The sequence below is a fragment of the Oncorhynchus clarkii genome, unplaced genomic scaffold (genome assembly GCF_045791955.1).
Source record: "Oncorhynchus clarkii lewisi isolate Uvic-CL-2024 unplaced genomic scaffold, UVic_Ocla_1.0 unplaced_contig_6762_pilon_pilon, whole genome shotgun sequence".
In the NCBI taxonomy this organism is placed as follows: Eukaryota; Metazoa; Chordata; class Actinopteri; order Salmoniformes; family Salmonidae; genus Oncorhynchus; species Oncorhynchus clarkii.
Genome location: NW_027258718.1, coordinates 1 through 23,295, shown reverse-complemented (window position 1 = coordinate 23,295; position 23,295 = coordinate 1). Strand labels below are relative to the sequence as shown.

Here is a 23,295-nt window from a genome sequence, read left to right as displayed (position 1 = left end):
TCTATGTGGGAATTCCCCATGTCTCTCTAAAAACATTGAAATAGCTTCCCCCGCTATTCACCAATTTCCTTAAAATGCGTCTCTCGGACACACGCTCAATGTGTGGGTGAGTTTATGTTTGTTCGCTTTTTTCCAAATTGTATATATAGATGTCATTTTGTTTGATGTCATAAGAGAGTTTGTCTAGGTTATAAAGAGTCCTGTGTTACAGCTGTTTGACTCTGACTTGGTCACGCTGAATGAATCATCGAATGTGCGTACATGGTCGAATCAAGTTAGTTAAAAAAAATGCAATTTGATTTGTGAATGATTTGCTAATATTAAAAAGGTTAATTTAATCTAGAATAAAATTATAATTATTTCAGACAAATACATAAAAAATATAAATATGATACTCTTCCAGTAATCTAAAATTCATGTTTTGATGTTTATTTTACTAGGAAAGTCAGTTAAGAACAAATTCCTTATTTTCAATGACAGCCTAGGAACAGTGGGTTAGTTAACTGCCTTGTTCAGGGGCAGAACGACAGGTTTTTACCTTGTCAGCTTGGGGATTCGATCCAGCAACCTTTCAGGTTACTGGCCCAACGCTCAAACCACGAGGCTACCTGCTGCCCCAATGTAATATGTTATAAAAACATTTAATTCAATTTATGTGATGTCATAGTTTCTCTTTGACTGATTTGATTTTTAAAAAATGGCTTACCTTAGTATGGGAGTAATTATAGGTCATATTTGTTGTTTAAAAAAAAAAATACATCCGAAATGATAACATAACATTTCTGTAATCACCCCCCCCCCCCCCCCCCCCCAAAAAAATGATAAACATGTGACTATTGGTGTGCATTAACAAGTAAATCTGAGTTATGAAAAACGAACCCTATACTGAACAGTGCAAATATCAGCCAGCTTTTCCAGACTTCCATTCAGCACATATTCAACCAAGCTATAGTCCAGGTGTGGACTTTTCACAGTATTTTGTGCTTGAGGAGAAGCCAAAAGTGAGCCATGTATTGCAGCAAATTCTTTGACGTTCATTCCTACAAAGAAGAAAATACATTTTGCTAACTTTTGATATTTAAAATATATTAATTTAAATGTTTTTGTGAAACTTGAATGACCAAAGTGCACAAGACCGAAATGAGAAACTGACCGTTTTCCCATGACCCAAATTGTCCTCTAACGACACAAATTAAGAAACAAAATTGTATGTGATTTTCAATGTTTTCTCATAACTGACGACCCACTTCTCACATGGCCACGGCCCACTAGATCAAGGGCCAGTATCCACCTGGACAGATGAATCTGAGTCCTGGACTAAAAAAAATATTTAAATGGAGATTGGAGATGTGTGTTAGATCTGGCTCCATCTATTCTACTCTACTCTATTATATTCTACTCTACTGTGCTCTATTCTACTCTATTCTATTATACTCTACTGTACTCTATTATACTATATTCTATTATACTCTACTGTATTATACTCTACTCTGTTCTATTATACTCTACTGTACTCTATTCTCATCTATTCTACTTTACTGAACTCTATTCTACTCTACTGTACTCTATTCTACTCTACTGTACTCTATTCTACTTTACTGTACTCTATTCTACTATATTCTATTCTACTCTACTGTATTATACTCTACTCTGTTCTATTATACTCTACTGTACTCTATTCTCATCTATTCTACTTTACTGAACTCTATTCTACTCTACTGTACTCTATTCTACTCTACTGTACTCTATTCTACTTTACTGTACTCTATTCTACTATACTCTATTCTACTCTACTGTACTGTATTCTACTCTATTATATTATACTCTACCATACTCTATTCTACTATACTTTACTGTACTCTACCCTGCTCTACTGTACTCTATTCTATTCTACTCTACTGTACTCTATTCTATTTTACTTTACTGTACTCTATTCTACTTTACTGTACTGTACTCTATTCTACTCTATTCTATTCTACTCTACTGTACTCTATTATATTATTCTTTACTGTACTCTATCCTGCTCTACTGTACTCTATTCTACTCTACTGTACTCTATTTTACTTTACTGTACTCTATTCTGCTCTACTGTTCTCTATTCTACTCTATTTTACTTTACTGTACACTACTCTACTCTATTCTACTCTATTCTGCTCTACCGTACTCTACTATTCTACTCTATTCTGCTCTACCGTACTCTACTATTCTACTCTATTCTGCTCTACCGTACTCTACTATTCTACTCTATTCTGCTCTACTATTCTACTCTATTCTGCTCTACCGTACTCTACTATTCTGCTCTACCGTACTCTACTATTCTACTCTATTCTGCTCTACCGTACTCTACTATTCTACTCTATTCTGCTCTACCGTACTCTACTATTCTGCTCTACCGTACTCTACTATTCTACTCTATTCTGCTCTACCGTACTCTACTATTCTACTCTATTCTGCTCTACCGTACTCTACTATTCTACTCTATTCTGCTCTACTATTCTACTCTATTCTGCTCTACCGTACTCTACTATTCTGCTCTACCGTACTCTACTATTCTACTCTATTCTGCTCTACCGTACTCTACTATTCTACTCTATTCTGCTCTACCGTACTCTACTATTCTACTCTATTCTGCTCTACCGTACTCTACTATTCTACTCTATTCTGCTCTACTATTCTACTCTATTCTGCTCTACCGTACTCCACTATTCTGCTCTACCGTACTCTACTATTCTACTCTATTCTGCTCTACCGTACTCTACTATTCTACTCTATTCTGCTCTACCGTACTCTACTATTCTACTCTATTCTGCTCTACCGTACTCTACTATTCTACTCTATTCTGCTCTACCGTACTCTACTATTCTACTCTATTCTGCTCTACCGTACTCTACTATTCTACTATATTCTGCTCTACCGTACTCTACTATTCTACTCTATTCTGCTCTACCGTACTCTACTATTCTACTATATTCTGCTCTACCGTACTCTACTATTCTGCTCTACCGTACTTTACTATTCTACTCTATTCTGCTCTACCGTACTCTACTATTCTACTATATTCTGCTCTACCGTACTCTACTATTCTGCTCTACCGTACTCTACTATTCTGCTCTACCGTACTCTACTATTCTACTCTATTCTGCTCTACCGTACTCTACTATTCTACTCTATTCTGCTCTACCGTACTCTACTATTCTACTATATTCTGCTCTACCGTACTCTACTATTCTGCTCTACCGTACTCTACTATTCTGCTCTACCGTACTCTACTATTCTACTCTATTCTGCTCTACCGTACTCTACTATTCTACTCTATTCTGCTCTACCGTACTCTACTATTCTACTCTATTCTGCTCTACCGTACTCTACTATTCTACTCTATTCTGCTCTACCGTACTCTACTATTCTGCTCTACCGTACTCTACTATTCTACTCTATTCTGCTCTACCGTACTCTACTATTCTACTCTATTCTGCTCTACCGTACTCTACTATTCTGCTCTACCGTACTCTACTATTCTACTCTATTCTGCTCTACCGTACTCTACTATTCTACTCTATTCTGCTCTACCGTACTCTACTATTCTACTCTATTCTGCTCTACCGTACTCTACTATTCTACTCTATTCTAAAACAGTGAGCCAATGTTCAAGATAAGCAATAAAACAAAATTACTCTTGTTTAGCAAGACAACATTTTATGTTTATCTTGATTCACAATATAAACATGTTTTGTTGGTTAAGTAAAGCCAAATGTGAATTTTTGCAGCGCTAGAAGATGAATGTTGTCGAAAAACAGATTTGATTAAGCTTTAGCTCAGCGGGCTAACATTATCTTTAGTCGCAACTGGGTTTGAACCTAGGTTGTCTGCGTGACACACGACTGGGTTTGATGGAAAGGGAAGAATGAAAAGATAGCAGTGTGTCAAGTTTTAACCATTGTGATGGTTACCTGGCCTGACATGAGTGAACTGTTGTGTCGCCCCCAGGGCCGCAAACAAAGTTTTTCAGTCTTGTAGGCCTTAAGGTTAGGGTGGAGTGCTGGTTATGGCCAGGGTTGGCTAGGTTACTTTCGAAATGTAATCCGTTACAGTTTCTAGTTACCAGTCCAAAATTACAATCAGTAATGTCAATTTTGCATTACCCAAACTCAGTAATGTAATCTGATTACATTCAGATGACCTTCCCTTTAAGAGGTATTAATTAGAAGATAAAAAGGATCCATAAAACACATTTGGTATGTTATCATAGTGGTCCCTGATTTGTAGTCAGATTCGCTGAGGTGGAACAAACTTAAACTTGCGCTTTTTTTCAATGCTGAATTGAATTTAGAAAACATCCTTTCAGAATTTAAAAGGAATCCAAGAAGTAATCATCTAGTTTTTCAAAAGCAGCGATAATCTGATTACAATATGTTTGCTGGTAATGTAACTGATTACAGTTACAGTTTTTTTTTGTAATCAGATTACATTACTCCTCAACCCTGAATATGGTGTCCAATGGGTCCTACAGACCATAGAGAATGAGAGAGGCCTCTAGTGGCCAAAAGGCTGTGTTAGCATGGCCAGCGCAATTTAGGGCTTCCACCATTTTAATGTAGTCAACTAGTTGGACTTCCAACTTCCTTGACTGATCCCTGTTGGTGACTCTGTACGACTCATGTCCAACCGGGTCATCAGGAGGGATCAGCCAATCGTGAAGAAGAAAATGTATGTCTTCAAAATGGAGATAGCCTCAATGACGCTGCCCATGCTGTCACAGATGCCATAATGGCACAGATACAAAAATTAGTGCTCTATCTATCTCTATGGTGCAGACGCACTGTCTCACCTATTTTTGTCAATAGCAGTTCATGTTTAGGCATTATTTTATTTTCATTATTGGTTTTGGTTGCATCTAGTGTTTGGAGGTCACCCATCATGAGATTCCAATCTTTATCAAGGTTGTTCCAAAGTTCATTGTGCATAGATAGAACATCATGGAAATAACAATTCAGCCTATTGTAGAGCTTTTAAAGAAGTAGTCAAGTCTATGTGACTGTACTACAGCCTCTGCCTAGAGGTGTGGAGCTGTGAAGGAGTAGTGAATGTGTGACTGTACTACAGCCTCTGCCTAGAGGTGTGGAGCTGTGAAGGAGTAGTGATTGTGTGACTGTACTACAGCCTCTGCCTAGAGGTGTGGAGCTGTGAAGGAGTAGTGAATGTGTGACTGTACTACAGCCTCTGCCTAGAGGTGAGCTGTAAAGGAGTAGTGAATGTGTGACTGTACTACAGCCTCTGCCTAGACGTGTGGAGCTAATAGCTAGAATCCATAGTTGCTACATCATTTTTTTTTTTACTAATAAATGAATTATATATACCGATTGATTCTTGAAGAATACAATTGGTAAATGCCTCATGAGATTAGTTTAACTGTCGTACCCCATCTGAACCCGAAATATAAACTTGTTTTACTCCAATGTTTGTAAACCATTTAAGAATAAACTAACACTGTATAGCCTCATAACAATATGTTATATCATGGATGGTCAGTCCTCCTTGCATCTACAGCTCTGTCTATGAATTGGAGAATGGTTACATGACTCCAGGTCCATATCAGAGGCGTGATAACAAAGTGTGTTGTCTGCTTTGTTATTGTTTCAGCTAACCGTTGTAGCTTTGAAGCCTTGGTGGTAGAAGGTAACCGGTCAAAGCCTTACTCTGACTGTAGTCGTGCAGTCCCAATCCCTACATTACCAAGGTTTGGAGCAAACCCCTGCACTGTCTCTTTAAAGATTACACCAGTCTGTGTCAAGCGTCTGCATTGGTCGGCCCGGTTGTCAACCACAGCTGTTTACATCAGACGAGAGCGAGGTGGACTTTCCCAATTTACAGCAGAGACCACTTCCGCAATTGGTTGTCTGGGCAAATCGAAGGAGCCACTAAAGCAGAAAGGTAGCTAACACAAGCCAACGATCTCTTTGTTCTTTGGTTACCATGAAATTAATTTAAAGCTGGCTAGCTACGTTATCAGGAAACACACTGGTTTTGATGCGTAGCAAATGGCTAGTTAACGTTAGTTAGTTATCTGTAAAATATAATCTGTCATGTTAGCTAGTATTTGCATGACAATCAGCTAACGGGTTAGCCAGGTTATCTTGTAGAAATACTATGACGGATAGCTAGCTAACGGATAATATGAATTAGCTATCGTTCAAGTAAGCATAATGTTAGCTTGCTAAACAGTCTGATGTCCTACTTGTTAGCTGACGGTTTTCCAACATCCTAGCATATAGCAACTGATGACTAACGTTAGCTAGCTTCATGGCTAGTCATTAACATTAACTAAACTAGTGTAACAGTCGGATGTCGCTACTAACTACTGAACCGCGACAGATGTTGTTCTCGCTTGTCATCTAATCAGGGACCTTTATCTTTTCTGGACTGGACACTTTAGCCGTCTCTTCTAATCAATAATGAACGAAGAAAGAAAGAGAGGCCGAAAAGACGCCAGAGTGAGTTGGATGATGATGATGATGTGGTGGTGTAACGTGAGGTTGATGTCATCACATCTCATGACAACATCCAGCTTCAATTGGTTTGAATTATGAAGTTTTCTAAAAGAATGTCCTGTCTTTCATTTCATTATTATATTTTGCAACGGATGACAACTGCACTAGCAAGGTTCTTTCAAATCATCTGGTTACTGTACAATGCCTTTGTTTCTCATCTGTCTGGCTGGAAGTTCAGTTTAAATATTGCATGGTCATTTTTCTGCGGGGCATTCTCCAGTGTGGCATTGTTACATCCTTGTTATCACTCAATGACTTGAACACATCGGTGTGTGTAAGTTACACATTCAAATGATTGTGTCTCAATAGCTTTTGCAGAAATCCCCTTTTGATGGTGGTGTTAAAGACTCTTTACTTTGTAAATGGTTTAGGGTGGGGAACCAACACAATGCTTGTTATATAACCAAACTTCTTCCCCTGTATAAGGTTAGTACTTCTCCTCCTGTATTAGGTAATATGAGGTTAGTACTTCTCCTCCTGTATTAGGTAGTATGAGGTTAGTACTTCTCCTTAGGCAGTATGAGGTTAGTACTTTTCCTCATGTATGTGGTATGCATTTTGTTATGGCAGGCTAAACATCTCATTGTCTATTAGTTTCCCCCTTAGCCTTGTGTGATATAGCTATTGACTTAGCCTGGTCCCAGATCAGTTAGTTAACTCCTTGTCACTCATTGCCATGCCAAGGAGTTGATGTGATGGTAAAAACAGATCTGGGATCTGGCTACTGAAGTATAGGTTCTCCCATGACAAACGGTAAACATGACATTAGCCTATTTCCCCATACTGTCACAGAAGTTACTGAGCACAGTCAAAACACATTCCCTAACTGAAACCTCCCACACAGCTCTGCCTCTCTTTTTCTATTGGTTCTTTCCTATTGATGTTTATGTTCTGTTGTTCCTTCAGTTCCCAGCACCATGCCTGGTAAGTGAATCAGTGGCAATGGAAGGAAAAGGGCCCTATCGTATCTACGACCCAGGCGGGGGTGAGGCTAAGCCCAGAGAGGCCAGGGAGGAGGGCAGCAGTGGTGGAGGGGGAAGCTACAGACTACTACTGGAAGAGAACAGCGTGCTCCGAGAGAGGATGAAGGGACTCAAGAGCTTAGGTCCGTACCTGCTTTTGTGATATAATACTACCTCTCTGGTCTAGATCACCAGCTCTTTATTATGATCCTAATCTGATATATACTACCTCTCTGGTCTAGATCACCAGCTCTTTATTAGGATCCTAATCTGATATATACTACCTCTCTGGTCTAGATCACCAGCTCTTTATTAGGATCCTAATCTGATATATACTACCTCTCTGGTCTAGATCACCAGCTCTTTATTATTAGGATCCTAATCTGATATATACTACTAATCTCTTTATTAGTCCTAATCTGGAGATCAGAATTATCCTAATCTCTTGTACATCAGGCATTTGACCACATTACGTAAGATTTTAGTTCGGGGAATTTCAAATGATTATATTCCATTTAAGACTACAGCTCTTTAAACAACAACCCCCCCCCCCCCCCCCTTCCATATATCTGTGTTAGTGTAGGTACTTGTGACGTTGTACCAATGCCACTGTAGACCTGAGACCATACCCTACACAACCACAACCCTCATCACACACTCATCTGTCTAGATTAGTGTTGTGACCTATACATTATAGCTACATATTCCATTCTCATAGCCTTGTAGGAACAATGTGGTTAGACCTGATTCCATTCTTTGTCTGTGTGCTGTAATGTTTGCACAGAGTTTCTCTGTCGTGACTTGGGACTAGTGAGTGTTGGCGTAGTCCATTCTTTGGTTATGTGCTGTTTCTCTGTAATGAGTAATGTTCTCAGGGTCGGCATGATTTAGTTGTTAGTCATCAGAAACACTAGCTACTGTCTATCCATCACGTATTATAGGTCATGTAGACTGTGAATAACATATTCAGCTATATGCCACAACTCATAATGAACAAATGACTAGGCCTACTTCAAATCAAGCTGTTTCTAGCTGTCTCTGGTGTGTAGGAGCAGTTTGTTACTGCTGTGAATACGGTTGTTACTAATGGTTTGGTGTGTAGGAGACCTGTTGGAGGAGTCTCAGTGGGAGGCTTCTAAGTTGCGTCAGCGTGTAGAGGAGCTGGTCAGAGACAACGAGGCCCTGAAGTCTTCTACCTCCAGCTTCGCTACCAGTCTGTGTATGGGAGGACCTGTTCAGACTGAGACACAAGGTATGCTATCAGAGATGGGTTTCTTACATGATTGTTCATTATTTACAGCCGTATGTTATCATCAATGGCCCAGTGCAGTGAAAAACGTGATTGTCCTGTGTTTTCTATATATTTACACTGTGAGTTAGAATAATTTTGTGAATAGGACAATGCCATTTTAGTCTGCCAGCTGTTTGACAAGGCCGGCTGTTTGACAAGGCCGGCTGTTTGACAAGGCCGGCTGTTTGACAAGGCCGGCTGTTTGACAAGGCCGGCTGTTTGACAAGGCCGGCTGTTTGACAAGGCCGGCTGTTTGACAAGGCCGGCTGTTTGACAAGGCCGGCTGTTTGACAAGGCCAGCTGAAATTACAACCTGTTTTAGTGGGATGGAGTTTTGGCTTTCCATGGTGACATCACTATGCAGTCCATTTGTTATTAGACCAATAATAATCTCTCTGCCAACAATACATTTTCAGTTTCTCCCTCCCCACTCAGACCACTCCCAGACAGTCCTAGCAAAATTATTTCTTGAGAAATTGCTCTTTGCTAAGAAACAATTTTTGATTCTTATTGACCAAATAATTTAATATTGAGGTAAAAACGTCTGCATTGGACCTGTAACAGCAAGCTTTTCCTGAGGTTTCTATAGGCGGTTGCTAACACTATATAATGACCATATAACGGCAGGTAGCCTAGTGGTTAGCGAGTTGAGCCAGTAACCGAAAGGTTGCTAGATCGCATCCCGAGCTGACAAGTTAAAAATCTGTCGTTCTGCCCCTGAACAAGGCAGTTAACTGTATAACGACCCTGTAACAGTGGTGTGACTATATATAACGACCCTGTAACAGTGGTGTGACTATATATAACGACCCTGTAACAGTGGTGTGACTATATATAATGACCCTGTAACAGTGGTGTGACTATATATAACGACCCTGTAACAGTGGTGTGACTATATAAACGACCCTGTAACAGTGGTGTGACTATATATAACGACCCTGTAACAGTGGTGTGACTATATATAACGACCCTGTAACAGTGGTGTGACTATATATAATGACCCTGTAACAGTGGTGTGACTATATATAACGACCCTGTAACAGTGGTGTGACTATATAACAGTGGTGTGACTATATATAACGACCCTGTAACAGTGGTGTGACTATATATATATATAATGACCCTGTAACAGTGGTGTGACTATATATAACGACCCTGTAACAGTGGTGTGACTATATAACAGTGGTGTGACTATATATAACGACCCTGTAACAGTGGTGTGACTATATATAACGACCCTGTAACAGTGGTGTGACTATATATAACGACCCTGTAACAGTGGTGTGACTATATATAACGACCCTGTAACAGTGGTGTGACTATATATAACGACCCTGTAACAGTGGTGTGACTATATATAATGACCCTGTAACAATGGTGTGACTATATATAATGACCCTGTAACAGTGGTGTGACTATATATAACGACCCTGTAACAGTGGTGTGACTATATATAATGACCCTGTAACAGTGGTGTGACTATATATAATGACCCTGTAACAGTGGTGTGACTATATATAACGACCCTGTAACAGTGGTGTGACTATATATAACGACCCTGTAACAGTGGTGTGACTATATATAACGGCCCTGTAACAGTGGTGTGACTATATATAATGACCCTGTAACAGTGGTGTGACTATATATAACGGCCCTGTAACAGTGGTGTGACTATATATAACGACCCTGTAACAGTGGTGTGACTATATATAATGACCCTGTAACAGTGGTGTGACTATATAACAGTGGTGTGACTATATATAACGACCCTGTAACAGTGGTGTGACTATATATAACGGCCCTGTAACAGTGGTGTGACTATATATAACGACCCTGTAACAGTGGTGTGACTATATATAATGACCCTGTAACAGTGGTGTGACTATATATAACGACCCTGTAACAGTGGTGTGACTATATATAATGACCCTGTAACAGTGGTGTGACTATATAACAGTGGTGTGACTATATATAACGACCCTGTAACAGTGGTGTGACTATATATAATGACCCTGTAACAGTGGTGTGACTATATAACAGTGGTGTGACTATATATAACGACCCTGTAACAGTGGTGTGACTATATATAGCGACCCTGTAACAGTGGTGTGACTATATAACAGTGGTGTGACTATATATAACGACCCTGTAACTGTGGTGTGACTATATATAACGACCCTGTAACAGTGGTGTGACTATATATAATGACCCTGTAACAGTGGTGTGACTATATATAACGACCCTGTAACAGTGGTGTGACTATATATAACGACCCTGTAACAGTGGTGTGACTATATATAGCGACCCTGTAACAGTGGTGGGCAACTATATATAACGACCCTGTAACAGTGGTGTGACTATATATAACGACCCTGTAACAGTAGTGTGACTATATATAGCGACCCTGTAACAGTGGTGTGACTATATATAACGACCCTGTAACAGTGGTGTGACTATATAACAGTGATGTGACTATATATAACGACCCTGTAACAGTGGTGTGACTATATATAACGACCCTGTAACAGTAGTGTGACTATATATAGCGACCCTGTAACAGTGGTGTGACTATATATAACGACCCTGTAACAGTGGTGTGACTATATATACACCCTGTAACAGTGGTGTGACTATATATAACGACCCTGTAACAGTGGTGTGACTATATATAATGACCCTGTAACAGTGGTGTGACTATATATAACGACCCTGTAACAGTGGTGTGACTATATAACAGTGATGTGACTATATAACGACCCTATAACGGTGACTCCTGACTGTTTCAGGTCAGGGGAAGCTTCACCGCCAGCCCAGTGTGGACCAGAGAGAGAGTCAGCCGTGTCTCTCAACGGGGAAGGCCCTAAATCATGAGCAGCCCAGCGTAAGTGAACAGATATTACTTTATAGCTTTAGAGTACTTCACATTTTCTAGATGTTATTGATCAGGCTGAGCAGTCCAGCACATTAAGTACAGCCTTAGTAACCTACATCTGAAACGTAACATTCACATGTCAAGGTGGTGCTTTTAGGTCTGTCCCAACTGGTTTCTGGCTTCCAGCAAAGGCTAACTGAAAGTAGCAATAGTCTCTGGTTCTCTCTTTGTGTCCTGTTGTCTTACACTGCCAGGGTTAGTTAGACTGCCGGGGTTAGTTAGACTGCCGGGGTTAGTTAGACTGCCGGGGTTAGTTAGACTGCCGGGGTTAGTTAGACTGCCGGGGTTAGTTAGACTGCCGGGGTTAGTTAGACTGCCGGGGTTAGTTAGACTGCCGGGGTTAGTTAGACTGCCGGGGTTAGTTAGACTGCCGGGGTTAGTTAGACTGCCGGGGTTAGTTAGACTGCCGGGGTTAGTTAGACCGCCGGGGTTAGTTAGACCGCCGGGGTTAGTTAGACCGCCGGGGTTAGTTAGACCGCCGGGGTTAGTTAGACCGCCGGGGTTAGTTAGACCGCCGGGGTTAGTTAGACCGCCGGGGTTAGTTAGACCGCCGGGGTTAGTTAGACCGCCAGAGTTTGGGTTAGTTACACTGCCGGGGTTAGTTACACTGCCGGGGTTAGTTAGACCGCCGGGGTTAGTTAGACCGCCGGGGTTAGTTAGACCGCCGGGGTTAGTTAGACCGCCGGGGTTAGTTAGACCGCCGTTAGTTACACTGCCAGGGTTAGTTACACTGCCAGGGTTAGTTACACTGCCAGAGTTAGTTACACTGCCAGGGTTAGTTAGACTGCCGGGGTTTGGGTTAGTTAGACTGCCGGGGTTTGGGTTAGTTAGACTGCCGGGGTTTGGGTTAGTTACACTGCCGGGGTTTGGGTTAGTTACACTGCCAGGGTTTGGGTTAGTTACACTGCCGGGGTTTGGGTTAGTTACACTGCCAGGGTTTGGGTTAGTTACACTGCCAGGGTTAGTTAGACCGCCGGGGTTAGTTACACTGCCAGGGTTTGGGTTAGTTACACTGCCAGGGTTAGTTACACTGCCAGGGTTAGTTACACTGCCAGGGTTAGTTACACTGCCAGGGTTAGTTACACTGCCAGGGTTAGAGTTAGTTACACTGCCAGGGTTAGTTACACTGCCAGGGTTAGTTACACTGCCAGGGTTAGTTACACTGCCAGGGTTAGTTACACTGCCAGGGTTAGTTACACTGCCAGGGTTAGTTACACTGCCAGGGTTAGTTATACTGCCAGGGTTAGTTACACTGCCAGGGTTAGTTATACTGCCAGGGTTAGTTATACTGCCAGGGTTAGTTACACTGCCAGGGTTAGTTAGACCGCCGGGGTTAGTTACACTGCCAGGGTTTGGGTTAGTTACACTGCCAGGGTTAGTTACACTGCCGGGGTTAGTTACACTGCCGGGGTTAGTTACACTGCCAGGGTTAGTTACACTGCCAGGGTTAGTTACACTGCCAGTGTTAGTTACACTGCCAGGGTTAGTTACACTGTCAGGGTTAGTTACACTGCCAGGGTTAGGGTTAGTTACACTGCCAGGGTTAGTTACACTGCCGGGGTTAGTTACACTGCCGGGGTTAGTTGGACTGGTCATTCTTCAGCACCGTTGTACAACGGCTGTGCAGGTGCTTTATGTTCAGAGAGGGAGGGAGGGAGGGAGGGAGGGAGGGAGGGAGCTCCCGTCTCACTTTGTTCATGGTGCCAGCCGGACTTGTTTTCTTTGCAAGCAACTTTTTTGCCCAATGACAGTGAAGTTAAGAAATTGTCCATGGTGCCAACCTAAGATCCCAACAAGCCTCATCACCACATTCTCTGACACTCCCTCACCTGCGGCCTGATATGTATGTTTTCCTAGATATTGAAAGATGTTCAGCATGTACAATTGCACACACACTCTCACTTTGTAGCCTGCTCCCAGTAGGCCAGAGCAGACTGATAAGACGGCTGGGATTCGGTGGACTGATATAGGGTACATACCATTTTAGAGATTTAACAATGGCTCACAGTGTTCTAAATTCACAATTGATGAATATATAATTAGGCATGGTTTGTTAACCCCTCGCTCATCAACTCACCCATTTTCCTCAGCATACTACATTAGTTTCATCTGTTATATGTGTAAAATCAGTTTAGATTCAGTTTCAAGGCAATTATCGGGGTGATTATCATCTGGGCACTGCACTTTCAACTGCTGGGAGAAGTAGCACTGTTTACTGTCGGGAGAAGTAGCCCTGTTTACTGCTGGGAGAAGTAGCAGAGCAGACCCTGTTTACTGTCGGGAGAAGTAGCAGAGCAGACCCTGTTTACTGTCGGGAGAAGTAGCAGAGCAGACCCTATTTACTGTCGGGAGAAGTAGCAGAGCAGGCCCTGTTTACTGCTGGGAGAAGTAGCAGAGCAGACCCTGTTTACTGTCGGGAGAAGTAGCAGAGCAGGACCTGTTTACTGTTGGCGAGAAGTAGCGGAGCAGGCCCTGTTTACTGTCGGGAGACCCACCTCTACGCAGACGACACCATTCTGTATACTTCTGGCCCTTCCTTGGACACTGCTATCTAACCTCCAAATGAGCTTCAATGCCATACAACACTCCTTCCATGGCCTCCAACTGCTCTTAAACGCTAGCAAAACCAAATGCATGCTTTTCAACCGTTCGCTGCCTGACTAGCATCACCACCCTGGATGGTTCCGACCTAGAATATGTGGACATCTATAAGTACCTAGGTATCTGGCTAGACTGTAAACTCTCCTTCCAGACTCATATCAAACATCTCCAATCTAAAATCAAATCTAGAGTCGGCTTTCTATTCTGCAACAAAGCCTCCTTCACTCACGCGGCCAAACTTACCCTAGTAAAACTGACTATCCTACCGATCCTCGACTTCGGCGATGTCATCTACAAAATAGCTTCCAAAACTGCATCCAGTTTGCTGAGTATATCACAGTGCCATCCGTTTTGTTACTTAAGCACCTTATACCACCCACCACTGCGACCTGTATGCTCTAGTCGGCTGGCCCTCGCTACATATTTGTCGGCTGGCCCTCGCTACATATTTGTCGCCAGACCCACTGGCTCCAGGTCATCTACAAGTCCATGCAAGGTAAGGCTCCGGCTTATCTCAGTTCACTGGTCACGATGGCAACACCCACCCGTAGCACGCGCTCCAGCAGGTGTATCTCACTGATCATCCTTAAAGCCAACACCCCATTTGGCTGCCTTTTCTTCCAGTTCTCTGCTGCCTGTGACTGGAACGAATTGCAAAAATCGCTGAAGTTGGAGACTTTTATCTCCCTCACCAACTTTAAACATCAGCTATCTGAGCAGCTAACCGATCGCTGCAGCTGTACATAGTCTATCGGTAAATAACCCACCCAATTTACCTACCTCATCCCCATACTGTTTTATTTATTTACTTTTCTGCTTTTTTGCACACCAATATCTCTACCTGTACATGACCATCTGATCATTTATCACTCCAGTGTTAATCTGCAAAATTGTAATTATTCACCTACCTCCTCATGCCTTTTGCACACAATGTATATAGACTATTTTTTTCTACTGTGTTATTGACTTGTTTATTGTTTACTCCATGTGTAACTCTGTGTTGTCTGTTGACACTGCTATGCTTTATCTTGGCCGGGTCACAGTTGTAAATGAGAACTTGTTCTCAACTAGCCTACCTGGTTAAATAAAGGTGAAATAAAGAAATAAAACTGTTGGAAGAAGTAGGGGCAACAAAAAAATTACATGCCCTCCTGTAACTGCTTATAACTCTAGTTTTGTTTGTGATATTACGATTCTAACACCGACAGTGTGTTTATAGACTTATTTAGGAAAAATCAAGGACGGAGCGGGGCATGACTTACAAAATGGCAGAGACATAAATCAAATTCACGAGCAGTCAAAATGACTGCTTTATCTGTTCTAGTGTTAAAGGGTTAGTTGGGGGGGTTTTGCCATGAAGCCCTTTTTCTACTTACCCGGAGTCAGGCGAACTCGTGGATAACATTTTTATGTCTCTATGTGTAGTTTGAAGGAAGTTTCTAACTAGCGTTAGCGCAGCATGCTAGCTGTTCTCATAGACTTCCAGTGCCGTTGCGCTAATGCTAGTTAGCATTGGCTCGCCAAACTACCTCTAACTATCCTTCTCACTGGACGCAGAGACATTAAAAATGCCATCCAGAAGTTCAGTCTGGATCTATTTACAGTTTGTCATTGTCCTGTTTGGTGCTTCTAGGAAGGTCTGTCAGAGTTTGAGGTGGTGAATATGGAGAAGACCTCCGATACCCAGACGGTAAGTACCATTTTTCACACGGGGCTAGCTAACAATAACAGGGCTCAAATGGGATGTTTGGAAACGATCCAGGTTCTTTATGTAATAGATTCAGTTTCATCCATAAAGGTGTGTGTGTGTGTGTGTGTAGCCTACATTCAGAACCACTCAATGCATCTGTTTGTGTCTAGAAGGATCACATTCAGCAAGATTGTAATATGTGTATATTCAGTGCCTTCGGTTACAGACTTATTCTAAAATAGATGAAATAAATAAAAATCCTCAGCAATCTACACACACTACCACCTAATGACAAAGCGAAAACAGGATTTTAGACATTTTTGTAAATTTATTTAAAAAAAATAAACATATGTTATTTACATAAGTATTCAGACCCTTTGCGATGAGACTCAAAATTGAGCTCAGGTGCATCCTGTTTCCATTGATCATCCTTGAGATGTTTCTACAACTTGATTGGAGTCCACCTGTGGTAAATTCAATTTATTGGACATGATTTGGAAAGGCACATCTCTGCAGCACTCTACCACAAAGGTCTGATTGGTGGAGCACTCCACCAATCAGACCTTTGTGGTAGAGTGGCCGGACTGAAGGCACTCGTCAGAGAAACAACATTCTCTTGTCTGAAAAGCTACTTGATGAAAACCTGCTCTGGACCTTAGACTGCGGGCGAAGGTTCGTCTTCCAACAGGACAATGATCCTAAACACACAGCCAAGACAACACTGAAGTGGCTTCTGGACAAGTCTCTGAATGTCTTTGAGTGGCCCAGCCAGAGCCCAGACTTGAACCTGATCGAACATCTCTGAAAATAGCTTTGCAGCGACGCTCCCCATCCAACCTGACAGAGCTTGAGAGGATCTGCAGAGAAGAATGGGAGAAACTCCCAAAATACAGGTGTGCCAAGCTTGTAGCGTCATACTCAAGAAGACTCGAGGCTGTAATCGCTGCCAAAGGTGCTTCAACAAAGTACCGGAAGAAAGAGTCTGAATACTTAAGTAAATGTGATATTTCAGTTGAATTGCTTTATAAATTAGCAAACATTTCTACAATCCTGTTTTTGCTTTGTCATTATGGGATATTGTGTGTAGATTGATTTGAGGAATAAGGCTGTAACCTAACAAAATGTGGAAAAAACCCAAGGGGTCTGAGTACTTTCCAAATGCACTGTATATATATGTGTGTATATGTCATAACTTCTAGTCGAAACAGTTAACATACCTGGTGATGAATGTAAGAGCTTGAAAGCAGCTCCTCGAGTTTCATTTCCTTAGTTCTCTGTTCTCTCTGGTCATTTCTCCCATATCAGGAACTTCTCCTCTGTCTCTGTCTCTTTTTGTTGTGAGTCAACCTCTAACTAACTCAATACTGGGAGCTCAACATGAGTCGTCAGCACAGGGAATGTCCACGATTATTACTGACTACACACACACCTGCTGTTAGGGAATGCTTGACAGGGAAGAATATCAGTCACAGGATATTCCGGACAGATGTGGGATAGAGTCACATGGCATATGACCGTCACTGACATATGCCTCATCACCCAAAGGATAGGAAACTAGGATGTATTTCTTCAAGGCTATACACTGAGCTTTTCTTATTTTATTTATTTATTTTGTATTTTATCCCCCCCCCCCCTTTCTTCCAAATTGTTCAATCTTGTGTCATTGCTGCAACTCACCAACGGGCTCGGGAGAGGCGAAGGTGGAGTCCATACGTCCTTCGAAACATGACCTGCCAAACTGCGCTCCTTAACACCCGCCAGCTTAACCCGGAAGCCAGCCGCACCAATGTGTCGGAGGAAAACACCGTTCAACTGGCATCAGGGGTCAGCCCGCAGGCACCCGGCCCGCCACAAGGAGTCGCTAGAGTGCGATGAGCCAAGTAAAGCCCCCCCCGGCCAAACCCTCCCCTAACCCGGACGACGCTGGGCCAAACCCTCCCCTAACCCGGACGACGCTGGGCCAAACCCTCCCCTAACCCGGACGACGCTGGGCCAAACCCTCCCCTAACCCGGACGACGCTGGGCCAAACCCTCCCCTAACCCGGACGACGCTGGGCCAAACCCTCCCCTAACCCGGACGACGCTGGGCCAAACCCTCCCCTAACCCGGATGACGCTGGGCCAAACCCTCCCCTAACCCGGACGACGCTGGGCCAATTGTGCGCCGTCCTATGGGACTCCCTACCGCGGTCGGTTGTGGCACAGCCCGGGATATGAACCCAGGACCGTAGTAACACCTCTAGCACTACTGCAGTGCCTTAGACTTCCGCCCCACTCGGTAGCCCCCCTACACTGAGCTTTTTAAATGTTTCACCGTCTCTGACTCAATCTTAATGGAGTTTTGCATTATAGGATAGGGAGCATAACTTACATGACCAGTCAATAGGACACAGTGGGACTGAGACTGACTATCTACAGGCTGTATGATTCAGATAGGACTTTTCCTTATTTTTATACATCCAGTATCCACAAAACTGGAGAGAGAAATCTGTTGTGTTTTGACATGACTTGATTAGTAGCCAGTCAGTATGGTGGTACAGAGGCTCTGACAGTCCTGTTCTGTCCTGTCAGCATGGTGGTACAGAGGCTCTGACAGTCCTGTCAGAATGGTGGTACAGAGGCTCTGACAGTCCTGTTCTGTTCTGTCCTGTCAGTATGGTGGTACAGAGGCTCTGACAGTCCTGTCAGTATGGTGGTACAGAGGCTCTGACAGTCCTGTTCTGTTCTGTCCTGTCAGTATGGTGGTACAGAGGCTCTGACAGTCCTGTTCTGTTCTGTCAGCATGGTGGTACAGAGGCTCTGACAGTCCTGTCAGTATGGTGGTACAGAGGCTCTGACAGTCCTGTTCTGTTCTGTCAGCATGGTGGTACAGAGGCTCTGACAGTCCTGTCAGTATGGTGGTACAGAGGCTCTGACAGTCCTGTCAGCATGGTGGTACAGAGGCTCTGACAGTCCTGTCAGCATGGTGGTACAGAGGCTCTGACAGTCCTGTCAGTATGATGGTACAGAGGCTCTGACAGTCCTGAGTCTTCTAGGTGTCGGTCTCAGGTCCTCTGTTGTTTTACTATTGTTTATCTTAATTTCATATTTGTCTAGAAATGTATTGTTTTGGAGGTGCTATATAAATAAAGTTTGATTTGATCTCCAGGCTGGTGCAGGAACAGGACAGCTTCCTCAGGAGAACCAGGAGTTAACCAGCCAGCTACAGCGTCTAGAGAGCTCCTTCAGTATCTTTGCTGAGGCGTCCAACCCCAACCAGCTCCTAGCCCACCTGGGACGCATGGCTGTCGAGTTCCACCACCTCTCCTCCAAGGTCCAGAAGAACGAGCAGAGGACCTCCCTCCTACAGGTAACTGACAGGGGAGAGGAGCAGCTTGGGAGAAAGCCAGGCAGGTAGACAAATGGCTAGGCAGGCAGAGAAGTTAACAGGTTGTGTCCACACAGGTATATTTTGAAAAGTAGAAATTCAGCATGTCACCTGTATAGCGAACAACAATTGTGTGTTTGTCATTCCCGATGCTGAACCAAATTATGTTGCAAAACCATAGTCTTCCTGGGGTCCAAATAGGAAACCCAACACCTCCAAATAAAATACAGAATATGCACAATATAATTAAAAATACAATACATATATATTTTTAAATGTCACGTGACAGTCCCTGTCGTGCAGTGAAGTGTTCTTTTAATCTGGTTTCAATGCTAACTTGAGTTACCTGGAGTGGCAGAGTTCCATGTCGTCATGGCTCTATTTAACACTGCGTTTCCCAGCCTCTGTACAGGACCATCTGGCTGCATGGCTTGGTACTGATGAGTGTCCGGAACAGTGTACCAACTGCTTGAACGGACAGTTTGGTTCCAAGACCAACAGTGATGCAGGCTATCTCTCCTCAACTTTGAGCCCGGAGAGCTTGACATGCATGCAACTGACATTCGCCCTACATTTACATTTAAGTGCTGATCTGGTCTGATGAAACCAAGGTCTTTGGCCTGAATGCCAAGCGTCACATCTGGAGGAAACTTGGCACCATCCCTACGGTGAAGCATGGTGGTGGCAGCATCCCTACGGTGAAGCATGGTGGTGGCAGCATCATGCCGTGCGGATGTTTCTCAGCAGCAGGGACTAGGAGACTAGTTAGGATCGAGGGAAAGATGTACGGAGAAAAGTACAGAGATGCTTGATTAAAAACCTGCGCCAGAGCTCAGACTGGGGAGAAGGTTCACCTTCCAACAGGACAACGACCCTAAGCACACAGCCAAGACAATGCAGGTGTCGCTACAGGACAAGTCTCTGAATGTCTATGAGTGGACCATCCAGACCCCGGACTTGAACCAGATCTAACATCTCTGGAGAGACCTGAAAATTGCTGTGCAGCGACGCTCCCCATCCAACGTGGCAGAGCTTGAGGATCTGCAGAGAAGAATGGGAGAAACTTCTCAAATACAGGTGTGCCAAGCTTAAGTCTGCCTGTCCCTCCCGCTGAAAAACATCCCCACAGGACGATGCTGCCACCACCATGTACAACGTGGAAAAAGTCAAGTGGTCAGAATACTTTCAGATGGCGCTGTAATAGGATTTCCATGTCCTCTGCTGCTTATTATGACCGGGAGAACTGGAACGCTACCAAACTCACACCGTCAGTCTCTTAAGCAGTTCGCTGTGTTTGAGGTAATCCTTGAACCACTGCGGTTATGGTCACAAATGAGACATTCCTGTCCGAACCCCTTCTATAGCATGACATCGGGGCTGTAACGGTTCGAACCCCTTTCTATAGCACGGCATCGGGGCTGTAGCGGTCCGAACCCCTTCTGTAGCGCGACATCGGGGCTGTAACGGTCCGAACCCCTTCTGTAGCGCGACATCGGGGCTGTAACGGGGCGAACCCCTTCTGTAGCGCGACATCGGGCTGTAACGGTCCGAACCCCTTCTATAGCACGACATCGGAGCTGTAACGGTCCGAACCCCTTCTATAGCGTGACATCGGGGCTGTAACGGTCCGAACCCCTTCTATAGCGCGACATCGGGGCTGTAACGGTCCGAACCCCTTCTGTAGCGCGACATCGGGGCAGAGAGTGAGTGACTATGGTGCCAATATTAAAGAAATTGGCTGGAACAGTGGGGAGAAGGGAGGCCAAAGTCTCTCACCATCGATGTGCCCACGATGAGGATGGTGGATATGATATAATCTGATGGGGAAGGAAGTGCAGGAACCGAACGGGACTGCCTCGGTCAGGGGGAACGGTGTGTGACATGGTACAGGCGGAGAGTACTGTCTCACTAATGCGTGTCCCTCTGTTTGTCTAGACTCTTTGTGAGCAGCTCAGACAAGAGAACAGCGAGCTGAGAAAGAAGATGGAGGAAGACCTTCAGTACAGAAACGGAGACTTGGAACTACTGAGGTGAGTTGTATTTTCTGTGGATTCAGTTGGACTTCTTGCTCCCCAGGGGGAGAGGAGGCGTTTGAGTTTATTATTGTGAATTTAAACTGAATGTTGACTTTGTTTTCTGCTCCCACGTGAAGTTTAGGACTTTGTTTGAGTTTAAATAAAGGCAATAAGCACTTGGTATTCGGTAAACAGTGAGTGGGCTTTTTCTTTTTAACGATGATTCTCTGTCCAGCGACTACAGAGCTTCAAGTGAAGTGACAGTTGGTCAAAGTCTATCGTTTTTGATGATTCAGGAATTGCCCTAATATTCTCCCTACCTCAGTGGGGTCTTCCCAGAGGATGTCCTGGGGCTCTGCCAAGCTGCACATTACTCTACTAGACACTGGGATAGATATTCTAGATGTCTCTGTAACTGCCCAGTAACACTAACCCTGTTTTCACTGTCTGGTCACTGCAGACAGGAGAACCTGAAGCTGAAAGAGCTGGTAACGGGAGCAGGAGAGACCGCGGCAGAGAGCGAGGGGCAGCCAGAAGCCAAAGAAGATGTGGTGAAAGAGGAAACTGCCAGCGTTAGATCCAAGATGGAGGTCAGCACATCACAGAAGGTATGGAAATCCTGTGGCAGAATGGATGGAAGGGCACCTGTCTGGTTCAGAGGATTAAAAGCTGGGGGATGCGAGAGAGAGAGAGAGGGGGAAATGGATCAGCATAGATGTCTAGGAAGCCACAGCATCATTTCAGGATGTGTGTTGTTACAGTAAATACTGTACATTTAAATCCTGTAGTTTCCATATTGGGTGTTGTCAGTATGAGTCAGACCATTGCCAGGCATCACAGTAGTGGAGTAGTTAACGTGTTTACTTCATCCTCACGTACTGTACAGTAGGAGGATGTGACTGACTTCCCCATTTTCATATCACATTGTAGTACTACTGTACTGTTGGTGTGTGATATTTCTCATATTGTCTCATTGGTCCGTGTAGAATGTCTGTGAGCGACTTCCCAGGTCTTTCTTGCAAATGTTTTAATTAAAAAAAAGATCTATATGTTTTTTTTGTTTTATTCACGACATGTATAAATGGTGATCTGTAGTAGTAGTGCACGGAATTTAAGAGCAATAGCCCTGTCCTGTTGCAGAGTGGGCTCTGTGAATGATGTTTCATAGCCCTGTCCTGTTGCAGAGTGGGCTCTGTGAATGATGTTTCATAGCCCTGTCCTGTTGCAGAGTGGGCTCTGTGAATGATGTTTCATAGCCCTGTCCTGTTGCAGAGTGGGCTCTGTGAATGATGTTTCATAGCCCTGTCCTGTTGCAGAGTGGGCTCTGTGAATGATGTTTCATAGCCCTGTCCTGTTGCAGAGTGGGCTCTGTGAATGATGTTTCATAGCCCCTGTCCTGTTGCAGAGTGGGCTCTGTGAATGATGTTTCATAGCCCTGTCCTGTTGCAGAGTGGGCTCTGTGAATGATGTTTCATAGCCCTGTCCTGTTGCAGAGTGGGCTCTGTGAATGATGTTTCATAGCCCTGTCCTGTTGCAGAGTGGGCTCTGTGAATGATGTTTCATAGCCCTGTCCTGTTGCAGAGTGGGCTCTGTGAATGATGTTTCATAGCCCTGTCCTGTTGCAGAGTGGGCTCATAGCCCTGTCCTGTTGCAGAGTGGGCTCTGTGAATGATGTTTCATAGCCCTGTCCTGTTGCAGAGTGGGCTCTGTGAATGATGTTTCATAGCCCTGTCCTGTTGCAGAGTGGGCTCTGTGAATGATGTTTCATAGCCCTGTCCTGTTGCAGAGTGGGCTCTGTGAATGATGTTTCATAGCCCTGTCCTGTTGCAGAGTGGGCTCTGTGAATGATGTTTCATAGCCCTGTCCTGTTGCAGAGTGGGCTCTGTGAAT

The 23,295-nt window shown here is 43.7% G+C and overlaps 1 protein-coding gene across 4 annotated transcripts; it reads left to right on the top strand.

The window, feature by feature from the left end:
• Nucleotides 1-22,013, top strand: LOC139398311 (TNFAIP3-interacting protein 1-like; the record flags this gene model as incomplete). Of its 4 annotated transcripts, XM_071144368.1 has the most annotated exon segments (9): nt 5,907-5,931; nt 6,434-6,491; nt 7,455-7,653; nt 8,613-8,762; nt 11,588-11,682; nt 15,968-16,024; nt 19,172-19,372; nt 21,326-21,420; nt 21,866-22,013. In XM_071144368.1, coding segments are annotated over 8 exon segments (984 nt in total), but the record flags the coding sequence as incomplete, so codon positions are not given.
• Between the last annotated feature and the right edge of the window lie 1,282 nt (nt 22,014-23,295).